The 13,389-nt window shown below is 42.4% G+C and overlaps 1 protein-coding gene across 1 annotated transcript in view; it reads right to left on the reverse strand.

Annotated features, from left to right (window-relative positions):
* The window catches only part of erf (Ets2 repressor factor), a 35,326-nt gene that overhangs the window by 6,812 nt on the left and 15,125 nt on the right, over window positions 1-13,389 (reverse strand). The window contains exon 2 of the mRNA XM_031871244.1: window positions 5,145-5,379. Coding sequence (XP_031727104.1) covers window positions 5,145-5,379 — 235 coding nt within the window. The remainder of the gene's footprint in view (window positions 1-5,144; window positions 5,380-13,389) is intronic.

Genomic DNA, 13,389 nt, shown 5'->3' on the forward strand with positions numbered 1-13,389 from the left:
AAAGGAAAACTGTGTCAACATGTTTTATCTAATAAGATAAAGTTTTCAGTCTGTTCATCTCACTTCAATCATTTTTATTGCCGCAAAATAGGATTGTCAAGCAGACAGACTGACCAACAATGTCATAAATGTTGCATGAACCTGACAAACTGAACTGTTTGTATTACTACATAGACCTACTTAACTAAATGCAGTATACGAACTATAACTTATATAAGTAGGATATAAGAGTTATATAACTCAGTATAACTTGCGATGCGTGGACGTCGAGGGCAGAGAGACAGTTATGCGCTGCACTCTCCCCATGAGCCTGGCTACTGTTTGCAGATTTAACCCTGTTGTGAGGCCAGATGTCTCTTTGTTTTGACCAACTTCCTACCAATCACGCTGACCTGGGACCTTTGCTGACCTCACCAGAAAACAACTCAGCACCATCTAGTGGACTGAAAAAGCAATTGATTTTTAAAAAAAAATAGTTTATATAATAAAAGAGCGATACTTGCGTCAGTGTATCGATACAATATCGCCACGCAAAATATCGCGATACTATGCTGTATCGATTTTTTCCCCCACCCCTACTCATAATGTGAAGACGCGGTTGGATTCAAAATCTCACTGTGATCTAACAGATTTGCTCAAACCCAGGCGGCTCCATTAGTAAGGGATTAGTCATTGTCAATACACAGAGCGATGGAGAGGAGTGAATAGCGAGCCGCTAACAGCTCATCCGGAAGATAAAATGGCTCCGTGTGACTCAACGATGGCCCTCGGGGACCAAAACCGCATTCATATTTCTGTACATAAAGACTAATAAATCAGTGTCTCTCATTCAGCTGACACTGGTCACTTCATTCTGGGAACTGTAATGCATTATGCATCCTTTCCAGTCGGGCTCGAGGAGCTCAGTGGTTAAATTTGCTCGAACATTAAGTTGTAAACATGTCTCTTAATTAGTTACAAAAAGAGCTGTTCTCCATGTTTCTGTATAAATCCATCCCCCTAATTTAGGCTACATATATAACAGACACAATATAAAAATAAGTGTTGCAAATGTAAAACTATAGTAATAAAATACGATGGTATTTAGAGAATAGAATTACTTATCTGTGAGGCGGATTAATGTTCATACAAGCTCAATAATCCAAAATGTAAACCTTTTGTGTGATAAAACAAATTCAAGGGAATACTTTCAAAATGCTGTTTAACTTTGCCAAGTCTAAATCCTTTATTTGCTGTTCCACAGAGCTACAAAAACCATGAATGACAAACAAACAGAATTCTGTGCATTATTACCACCCTAAACAAAAGCCAAGATGTAAACAAGATAAGATTCTTACAGAACAGTAAATGATTAGTTTCCTACGATCAGTCACACTCATAGTGACAGTAATGATATAGGACATCATATTTGTCACACTGATGAAGCCGTGCCCAGCTGACTCCCTGCTCCACTATGGTCAGAGTATTAGTCACTGGAGCTCGGTACAATGCAGAACAAAGTGAAGTGTGTTTGACGTAGACCAGGAGCTCATCCAGCTCCTCAATGACTCAATAAGTGAAGGGCCTCTTCTGAGAGAGACGACTACTACGCACACCCACACCCTCGCGTTCAACGCAGACACACAAAAGGAGCAGGCGGTTATGCAGTAGGCACGAAAATACATAAACAAGTAATGATAAAAAACTACCGAGCATGCACAGAATGAATCAGAGTGACTATTTGAGTGGCTTTTAGTCATTTCAATAATTTAACTCAAACTTATTGGGGGGGGGGGGGGGTCTCTAATCATTGAGGGAAGTTGAGCAAACATATAATACTTTCTTAAATTAATATATACTATATTACATGTTTGACGGGCTCTTAGTGAGATATGGTGATAATAAATAAATAAAGAAAATACAGTTGAAGAATGTAAGGTAAGTCTCACAAAAAGGCAAAAAAACTGAAGAAAAATGGCAAGCCCTTAAATGTGCGCTGGAGTTCAATTCTGGCAGACTTTGTACAGGTGGAAATTAACACGGAAGTGGCAAGCGGGCATACACGGAAAAACACAAAAAAAGCCAATAGTTTACTACACACACGCTCTAGGAAGTCAACAGAAGTATTTGTGAGCAGGTGTTAACAACAACCGTGGCCTGTGTGTGCCGTAAAACAAGAGCTGGAAGGACATCATGTTCACAGACGTGTGGATGGATGGATGGCACTTTGAATGGGTCCGGGTGGAAGAGGCCAAGAATGTACATGTGAGAGGAGTGAAAACACACACGAACACACACACACACACACACACACACACACACACACACACTGCTGAGTCAATATGGGACAGCCGGTCTCACATGCTGGGCCCAGGCCTCGCTGCAGGCCTCCTGCTCTTTGAAGACCATTTGAACTTCCTTAAAAAAAAACAGAAACTAGAAAGCACTTTTCACTGTATAGACTCGGCATCTATGTTTTGTGTACGTGCGTAAATGTGTGCTTGAGATCCAAACTCAGAAGCGCATACGTCTCTACACACATGTGACGTGTACGCGTGAATGAAAACACACACATGTGCACTACAAAGACGGAGAGAAGCATCAATCAAAGACTTCACATCTAACAGAGAGAACCTCAGAATGGATTAACAGCCCTCGGTTCATATTAAAAAGGTTCGCAAACCACAGAAAAGACGTTCGCATCAAAGTTGCTCCTTGATGTAAAACACTCTACTGAGACCAAAAAGAAAGTAGCGGCTCCTTTAATACATGGACTGTGTATTTACTGTGAAAACGTTATGGGATTAATTCCCTCTTCAATGGAACAATTTGCCACCTTTTTATGTGGTGGTCCAATCAGCTTTGATGGTAAACGTAGTGGATTGAAGCAATACAATCCTCAGCATGTGCGTTAGTGTTCTGTATGGAAGCAGATGAATAAAAGTACAGCCTGCCATTTTCAACTTGGATTTCTAGTCTCCGTCTCTGCGCTCCGGATACAAAAATGGCATCCCAAAATATGAGTGCACAGGATGTTATGGACAAGGATACATTTTACAGTGTTTTGTCCAACTCGGATGATTCAGCCGTATTTATTCAAGTTTAGGGCCGGAGGAAAGAAAGAAATCAATCAATCAATCAATCTCCCCCTCCCCCTCTCTCTCCCTCTCCAATAGACCAGAAGGTTGCAGCCCTTGTTGAGCCCTCATTATAAATCTGTCAATTTGACATCTGTGTTTTACTTTGAAAGGTGCTTAGGAAATGATATTAATTGTATCAACTTTTGATAGGACACTAATGTAAAGTAGGTCTACAGAAAAAAGGAAATTAACCATTTCATCCCTTCAGCAAATATCAGGCTAGTTTCATCCAGCATTCTTAGCTATACCTACGTATAGGTATCCCACGAAATGCTTTGGTATGTTTTGCACGTAATCGTGAACGTATAAAGACCGCTAAATCTCACCCACCGGGCGGGAGGGGTGATGTGTTGGTCCAACAAACGCAGATCTTTCACCCAGGAACGAGAAGTCATTGGTGGCTTTGGTAGGAAAACACACGGATAATGAGGGAGTCATTTCTTCCTAGGATATCATATGAACCGTTGTATTATATACACGTTACACCTGTTGCATGGCTTCTCCCTGTGCTTATACGGAATGTATTGTCCCTTTTACAAAGGAACTGAAACAAATAAACAACACAGCAGCAAAGACAAAACAAGGTTCAAGCAACAAACAAGACACAGATGGGCTGGAGGAGGGCTGACATACAACAAGGTGTTAACTCTATGTGTGTGAACGTGGGTGTATGTGTGTGTGTGTGGTGATGAGGCAGTGTAACTAGTCATCACCATGGCAAACTATAACCCACACCAACCTACAAAACAGGAGGCGACATTGATGAATAGCAGTGTGTGTGTGTGTGTGTGTGTGTGTGTGTGTGTGTAAACAGGCTGGCAGCTAAATAAAGCTCCGCAGCATCCCACATGTGCTCCGCAGAGGGTGAAGGTGTGTGTTTCTAAATCTACCGTCACGCTCGAGTTTCAGCACGAAGCGCAGGAGCTCATTCACGACTAAACATCTTTACCCTACACATTAACACTGTTGTACTTCAGATCAAATGTATCAGAGAAATAAGAGCTTTAAAAAAGAAAAACAAGTTCAATGTCAAAATCTCCTACATTACACAACAAGGCTGGACTTTAAAAGCAGCCAAGTTATACTTCATAGTGTCTTCATTCCTCAAAATAAAGGCGACGACTAAAAATGACAACCATACTTTCAGTTTCGGCGACCACAAGATGATGCCTGGAAGATTAAGTGTCTTAAAATGTTCCTAAAAATGTGATCTGTGAATCTTTATTTTGCAAAAAATAAAAACAAGATGAACATAAAGTAGACGTTTGAAGTAGAATGTTGAAGCACAAAGTTTTGTTCCAGTTCTGGTGTGTGTGTGTGTGTGTGTGTGTGTGTGTGTGTGTGTGCGTGAGAGAGAATGGACACACTAGTTATCCTTAACCGCTGCTGAACTGTTATCTTACACTAAAAATAAAATAGATTTTTAAAGAAAAAAACATCCGCCTTGAATGGTTCACTGACTTCATCCCAGTTCATCTGAAGTGCAAAAGAACACGATTCCAGCTCGTGTAACTTAAGACCGACCCGTCTGGGCTCTTTGCCATTATCGGACTCCTCTGGTATCAAGGACACACGACCTCAATATGAAGCTAAATATTAGCATCAGTCCAGATAAGCCTAACCAAGGATGGCTGATACCTTTCAGACTGAAGCAAGCACCCGAGTAAAGACCGTTTTTGTCATTGGTGTCAATATATCAACAAGTGTCAGCAGACCCGGCTCTGCAGCTCTGCTCCTGATGCGAGTTCAATCAGGTTTTAAAAGATTTAGTTTCAAGGTTGGTTTCTGTAGTGTAGCAGGGCTCGACATTAAAGCTTGCGCCCTTGCCTGGGGCAAGTAAACTCTGTGTTGGGTAGTTTAGTTTCCGGTGTTGTTTGTTGGCATGTAAAGCCCACATGGACTCTCACAGACATGGGTAGAATTGAACTAACTTGTGGCCATGTGACTTTGAAATATATAATTTGTGCTTAAGTGTGGAGACACTGTCCTCCTCCTCCATCACCTCCTTTTATTCTTCAGTCTCACCTGAGAGCACGGCTGAGCTTGTCGTAGTTCATCTGCGGTTTACACTTCCTGGCCCCCCACAGGCGGGCCACCTCATCTGGGTCCTTGATCACAAACTCTCCGTAGTCTCCCTGCCAGGCGATGACGTCGTGGTACTCTTCTTTCCTCAGCAGCTCCAGGATGAAGTGCCACAGCTGGATCTGTCTGGAGCCCGGGCTTGATTCGGGCTTGTAGGCCCAATCCGGAAAGGCAAACCCTGGGGGAGGGAGAAAGGAGAGAGGAGAGAGGAGGGTGTCAGAGCTGGATGATCATCAACAGAGGCGAAAGACAGGATGGACACAACAAGAGCTGGCTTATTCCAGCCCTTTAACCCTGTCTCATCTTTTCTTTGTCTTATTTGTTGTTGGCACACTGCTAGCAGCGTAAAGCTACACACAGTTCGATATGTACCTTGATGTTTGGGTCCCGGTTCGGCACCGTAGGGAAAACAAAATACATGCAGAAGGCACATTGTAGCAGGTTCAAAACAATAGGACCATATGCTTTCATTCAGTATCGGTCTGAATCTGCACTACCTGAACGCTGCTACAATAACAAAGTAGGAGGATAACATTTAGATTTTCCACTGACTCCGGGTCAGTGGAAAATATATTTCAGGACGAGCATATTTATGATTGTCCTTTATCCTTCTAAAGTTGTTCATTGTCTTTTTTAGGCATGGCACGATATGATTCACGACATTATCTCGATAATCAACAAAATATGCTTTAAACCCGTAAAAGTTGAATTGACTCTAGTGGAGCTAAACCTAACCTGGTTAACAGATCATAGTCAGGGCTTGGTACTATGCGTTTGCCATAAAAAGTCCTGGATCTGAAAGACGAAAGACAATGTTACCCTTCAGTGATTTGATGGTAGAAGCACTTGGAGCCAGGATGTAAACAAAAAGAAATATTTCTCAAATCAAATTTTTTTTTTTTAAGTGCATCTCTTCACCTTGTTAAACTACCTGCCTTCAAACAAAATTGTAAAAAATTGTGTTCCATCTATTTGAAATCTTGTAAAGGAGAGCAGGGAGCACACAAATAGGCAAATGTAGTTTGGTTTGACTCCACAGACACTTAAATCAGATGTAAGAGGAAAACACTGGCTGAGCATTTGTGAAAAGATACAAGACATGAGAATTTTGGGAATCACAGGTTCAAGGATGAAAAGCGAACGTTGCAATCCCCGTTACATTTCAGTCCGTGGCTTCGTTGCAGAGTGGAACCAGTGCGTCCAGCAACGCTGGTCGTGAGCATTTCGACTCAATCTGTTCCCAGAGACCGCAGTCACATCAAAACTACACTGCTATCGCCATCAAAGCTGGAAAATCAGCGCTGTTAGAACAGATTAACAGGCCTTGAGATATGTGCAGACAAAACACAAGCTATGGTATTATAACTACTATCAGGGCGCACGCTCACACAAGCGCACACACTATTATCCAACATGGAAAAGTATAGGCTTTGAGTTGTAAAGCAGTGGGTGGCAGTAAAAGACTCAACACCACTCCAACACAAGGCCGGGCTGAAAGGCTGCATAGCGAATACATAGTGACACACACACACCTCGTTAGGACCAGATGTGTCTTGGCAATCAGGCTGAGAAAGCAAAGGGTGGGAAACATGTGGGCACAATATAACAATGCAGAATTCTGTGTGTGCGTGTGTTTATGTAAGTGTAAAGAAACACAGTATCCTAAATACCAGGGTTACAATCAGTTTCCAACACTCGACAAAGTCGGCCATGTCCATAGAACAGTGACGGTGAACTTTTAACAAAGACACGCTGGTGCGACGAGGCCTTTCAATCCAAGTTGCAGTGACTGCACACGACACATTCTTGCCGATGCAAAGCTGAAGTTGTATCATTCTGCATGTGATCCGGGTCTAAAAACACCAACTTATGTATATGATATTATATTAAATGCTCTTTTTAAAATCGGTGTGCCATATCAATATTAAGGTTGACATTACGTTTAATTATGACACCGCATCTAAATTTAAATCTCTGACGGAACTGTAATTGCATTCCATTCATATCGGCAACGTGCAAAGCAATATTATTAACCCCCTGAACCCCAAACTCCACCGGTACGGTTGAAAAGCATGCTTTCTTTAATTAAACAACCGGCCAAAACTACACCGATTATCACAGCCTGAAGCTGTAAAAAACGCCCTTAACGTCAGATTTTCAACTTTCCGCAGGTCATTGAACATCATGTGTGCTTCAATCAGAAAAAGGCATTTTTTCCTCCAATAGTGGTAACACTTGGAAAAATGTTGTACATATAGAATCCATTGTTTGCTAATTTTTGTAAAATAAAAGTATGAAAGAAATTCAGCTTGGTTTTTTTTCTTTTTTATGATTAATGGCATTGTAATTGTGTTATACTGCACAACAGACTTTTTTAAGTTATCTACTTTTCCCATCGAAAAACATGACAGGATCATGACATTGTAACAATATACATAGAAGGCTGCACAAACATCCACATCCGAGTTGAAATCATGAAACCTAACTTCCGCCAATCTTGTTCGTCTGCAATAAACGTAACACATTGTGAGAAGGAGGCAACGAGTACCAGCGACTCAAGACGGCATAAAAACGGGAGAATAAGAGTCGGGGAAAAAAAGACAGCTGCCAACTAACTCCCAGAGGACAGTGAACTGCATCTGAATATGTTGCCCAGATGGTAATTAAATCAATTAAGACTTTTCTATTTAAAAAATATTTGCTCCCAACGTCTGTACCGCATACCTTTATAGAAATAGGTTGGGAAATAGTATAACAAATGAAACAAAAATGGTAGGTGTGATGTTGTCTTTTTACATGACTGCCACCAGGTCATTTTCTCTGCTACAGTGTTTGTAGCTGCTTAGAATGCTTCCCTCACAGCAGATCAGTTAAAGACAACTGGTGGTAACGATCAGTCTTTCTGTGACGCTGACACGACAAACCTCCAGAGTGAGTCACGACATTCCTTCCGACATGGGTGGCGCTTTCTCGAAGAAAAAAAGAAAATTGAGTAACGCTGTGTGAATTCTGGTGAACTACATTTACGAATGGCTAACTCTGCTGATGTTCAGATCGTGACCACACTGGTCCGTGCACTTACAGCAGCGGGCCTTTACACGTGTTCTCCCTTATCCAGATACAGATGACATTTTAATAGCAGGTGTAAATGGAGCGAGTCATGGAAAAACTAACCAGGACGGACGCGGGGAAACCGAAGTCCACTATCAAGTGTGCGAAGTGCAGCTGCGTGTCGGCAAATGTCATTAATCCTTAGTAGTACTAGAGGTAGCAGTAGGTATTGTAGTAGTAATACATAAAAACCAAAAAGTCAAGTAGAACTCATGTGACTATGCACTGGAGGCAGAGTTTTGAAGTTTTTAGTGTATGAAAAACTGTCCATATTGTCAGAGGAGTTTAAACTTAGCAAGCAACCTCACTCCAAGTATTGCGTGAGTGACACTGCATGGAGGTCACCATCTGGCTAAATAATAGAGACACACACAAGTTAAGTAACTACAATCTGTTTTCCCCCTTAGGATAGATTTAAGAGATTCCAGCTGTGACGTTTTAGCGTCCAACAGGCACCAAAAACAGCCTGACAATACTAACACTTTTGTTCACGGGGACTGTTCAAACTACAGGCTGTATATAAGAACTGGACGTAGTCGTCATGACGCCCCCCATTGGTTTGTGGACTGCCGTTTTGAAGCCTTGAGTTCCTCATTTTGCCGTCGCCATATTGGCTTTTTGCAACCAGTAAATGGAAGTGACCATATTTGGACTGCGGGAGAGTGACGTAGAGACACCGTATACAGCTCTGGTAACTGTAGTAATAACCATGCAGCCCCGCCCTAAAGCATACCCTTCTTTATGGTCTGTTTGACTCTAAATGAACATCATGCTGTATTGAAGAAGACTTGAAACTAGCGATTGAGACCATAAACTCATGTTTACAATGTTTACTGAGGTAATAAATCAAGAGAGAAGTAGAGTCATTTTCTCATAGACTTCTATACAGCCAGAGGAGTCGCCCCCTGATGGACAGCAGAGAGAATATACCTTCGAGACACTTCTGCATCGGCTTCATTTTTTAGAACCGGTGGCTGCTGCCTGGTCAAAACCAACACGAAAAAGAAAGTTGCTGATAGCAGCTTTGAGGAGACAATCCCATCCTGAAAAAGGACTAATAAACCACATGCTGCTATCTGATCTCCTGTGGTGCTCGGAGAGTGAGCCAAAAGACGGACAAGCTGGCTGTGACAGTTGATAATAGCCATTTGAAGGCAGATTGCTGATGGGGTACGAGCATGTGACTCATGAAGCACACAATGAGGCTGTTGTCGGTGGGGACGGGTTTAGGCGTTGTGACACAGACGCAACACGCTGCTGTACAGTGGGGTGCACACTGGTGATTGTCGGAGAAAAACACACACAGGCTGACGCATCACAACAGCAGGAGTGGATTAAATCTAAGTGGGCGAGCTAATATCTCCCTCTCACTCACACACACACACACACACACACACACACACACACACACACACACACCAGTACAGGTAAGTGGGTTCATGCGTGGGTGCGCACAGCACACAGACAAAGAACGCAGGATAGCAACCATGCCGCCCGCACGCGTGCGTTTTGCAGATGTCCCTGCTGAGTCATCGCTTTGTACGTTCGCCGTTCAGCTTTCACAGATTCCGCCTTTCTCCCCCTCAACACCACTGCCACCTCTTTCTTTTCTCTCCTCTTTCATTCCGTCCCTCCCTCGCTCAGCCTCTCCTAAGACACGCCGTCTCCTAGCAACAAAAGCTTTCAGCTCTAAAAATAAATGGGCGAGTCACGACGGACAAGACAAAATATGATTCAATTACAGGAACTTGACAACTACAGGAGTTTAGGGTTCGGGCGGCGGTCCAGAGCACCGCAATGTGAGGGTGTGTGATCCGTCTGAGGCGGCCTGACCAGCGCTGTCACACATGTTGTAAACACATTACAACATAAAACAGGAACAGCCCCCCCCCCCCCCCGTAAGCACCGGTGGAGCACATTTCCTCAACCATCCAGATCTATTTGAGCCTAAAAAGGCTGTGCATTGATAACGTTTTGCGTCTGGAGTCCATACAATCTCCTGAAGTCGTTCAGAGGCGGGGAACAGATGCACAAAATCAGACGGCACAACCGATGGTGTGACAGATGCACAGCTGAGGTGCATCTGCTGCAGCTGGCGGTTAATGGCTGGTAGAATGTGAGATTTTAACAAATAAGGAGTGTGAGACAGAAGGCAATGAGCGAGTGGGAGAGGGACGAGGACAGAAAACAGCAGTAAGACAAAAATAAATGTGTACAAACTATCAAAACTAGAAGAAACCGACAATGTCAGTTCTCAGACGAGGAGGAAGGCACTCCAGCCTAAATGTCACGATGCCAGCAGTTCACTACCTGTGGCTTTTTCTTATTAATTTCTTATTTTGCACAAACGGACACAAGTCGCCCTCATTCACTTTCAGGCAGAAATCCTCCGGTCATGGGCATCTGCAGCTACTAGCTTCTATACATTAGCCTCCCTCACGGATGATTCTCTGCAGCTTGCATAACATTTGACGTCGTGAGACCGAAGGCCACACAGGAATGAGTCGGATCAATTTGTTAACCGTTTTTTACAAACGCGGTGAAGCTCCTGTGTCAAATCTGCAGCTTCAAAAGGAAATCTGAGATTAGGGCACGCTTTAACTAGTACTTCTAGTTTCTTGTATTATGTCTGCATGAAAAATAGCATACAAATATATTAACTTTTTATGAGATTTCACTGGCATTGGAGCGGTTTTCATTTACACTTGAGGAATGTATTTAGTCCGACAGAATCTTTTAACCCTCTAAACTCCAAGCAGTTTTTTTATCCCGTCACATTTTTCTCTCTGCGGCCTCGTTTTTCACTGCAATATAAAAGTCCTGCTCCTCTATGGAAACAACACAACCATGCCTGGAGGAGAGAACGCCAAAATGTCTTTTGTGCAGTATAACAGTTAATATGCCATCAGTCATAGAAAACAAAAAACGCAAGTTGAATTTCTTTGATAATATATTTTACAAAAAGTTGAAATTAATGGAATCTATATATCCAACACTTTTCCAAGTGCCCACAAGTGTTACCAATGTTGAGAACAACGGAGCCTATAAGTGCGATGTATATTGAACAAATTCAATTTTTACAACCTCTCCTCTCTGTGTTCAGCAGCCTGCAGTTCAGTCCACGTTTCACAGAATTTGTGTCACATGACTGCTGGTCTCAGGCAAATCAGTCATGGCTTCCCAATTACGCTGAGGAGTGCAGAATTTATTGTTTTTTTAAAGAATCTGGCTAAAACAAACCGTTTATTCGGGGGAAAATCTAAAATATCACAATTTTAAGCTGTTCAATGAACGTCGGAAAGAGGAAAATCTGACGATAATGATGTTTTTACAGCTTCTCGTGATGATAAACTGTGTAGTTCTGGCGATTGTTTAAAAGAAAACATGGTTTTCAATCCCGCCGGTTAGGGTTTTGGGGCTCAGAGGGTTAAAGAGAAAAGGATTTGGGGTCCTTTTCAAACATAATGCCAACCTGTAAAACTGGCAGCGCTTTGACACACTAGAGTGCAAATGACTTGGTCCTTATCAGCAGCCAGCAAAGCATTAGTGCTGATCAATGCTCGTTTCGCTGCTAATTCTAATCACTCATCGATAGCACAAGAGATCTGGATGCAGCGCTACAAGTCAGGGAAAACTGAAGTCGACAAACAAACCCAAAGCCCTTTGTACTATCTGGCGAGCTCTGTTCCAGACAGGAAGAGTTTCTGATTGTCAGGCGGAGGCGAAACGCACCATTTCAGGCCTCATTGGAGTCTATATATAGCCAAGAGCAGGGTAGGAAAACTCATATACTATTAGTCTGCAGTCCCAAGCCACCTGCGTTCTCCTTTCCAAGAGAAACACAGGATCTGTGCGGCCCCAGGTCTGCTTTTCTTCGGGGCGCTGACGTCACCACAGTTGTAACAGCTCTCCTAATAACCCGATAGCCATCATCGGGGTATTGTCCAGAAGATTAAACATAACGGCCTCCTACTCTACGTGCTCTCCCCTCAACAACTTTCTTCAACATGCTGTTCCATTTAACGCCCCCCCCCCCCCACACACCTCGTTTATTTTTTACCTCCCTTCCTCCTATTCTTCTGTGGGTCTATATTTAGCCGCTGCAAAAGGTCGATGCGTGTGTTTCTGCGTGGTCATGATTCGGGGGCAACAGGGTAAATGGCCGGGGGCTGTCTGCCTACTGAAGAGGGGTTTATCAGGGATGGGATCGGGATAACAGAGAGGCAGGAAATAAATGGGTAGAGAGCAGGAAAAAGGGGAATCTCCACTGGGCGTGTGCAGAGAGTCAAAAACACAAATACAAAAACAAATGGAAAAAATGATCGGAAAAGTTTCCAACCCGAATCCAACTCAGTCATGTGGGTGTTGGGGGGGGGTTAAACACTTTTATCTATATATATAGAGATAGGCAATGCCAATCGTTAGATGACGTTTGGATTTGAACAGTTGTGTGGTACCAAGTGTTACAGGTTGAATTGGCAAAAGGGCAAACTTGATGTAATTCACTGTAGTAAAGGATGCACCTCTTAATATATTATATATAACATAGCAGCAAAGAAAGCAATAACAATAGACGGCGTAAAAAGGATCCACACCCATATGCTGACCAAGTATTTACACGGTGAAAAAAAATGTATTATATGGTGAGATTACAGAGGGATTTCATTTAGTTTTAAGTTTATTTATTCGATTTCTTTTTTATATATACATTCACACTGAATTCCTTCAATACAGTCGACGGTATAAGTGCTGTCATCCCTTGCAAAGTAAATTGTTAACCTTGATCAAAATACATTTTGATGTAAAAGGGAACGTGATAGAACGTTTAAAAAAATAGTTTTTTAAAAGAATAAGCTTCAACCTCACTGAACGTTTGCATACAAAAGTCGGTTAAGAACTCCAAATTAAAATCTTCACTTTCTAAATTAGTCATTAATTCCTGCCGACATCCTGAACTTTACACAATTTGTATATAATGGAAGGTCCATTTCAAGTTTGAGATGAACTATTGATCGTGCCTTTCTGCGTTTTGAGTCTCGTCGTGCTGTCTACAACAGACAATCATACACGGCTTCAA

This window comes from Anarrhichthys ocellatus, unplaced genomic scaffold, assembly GCF_004355925.1.
Source record: "Anarrhichthys ocellatus isolate YVR2014 unplaced genomic scaffold, GSC_Weel_1.0 scaffold57, whole genome shotgun sequence".
NCBI classification, from domain to species: Eukaryota; Metazoa; Chordata; class Actinopteri; order Perciformes; family Anarhichadidae; genus Anarrhichthys; species Anarrhichthys ocellatus.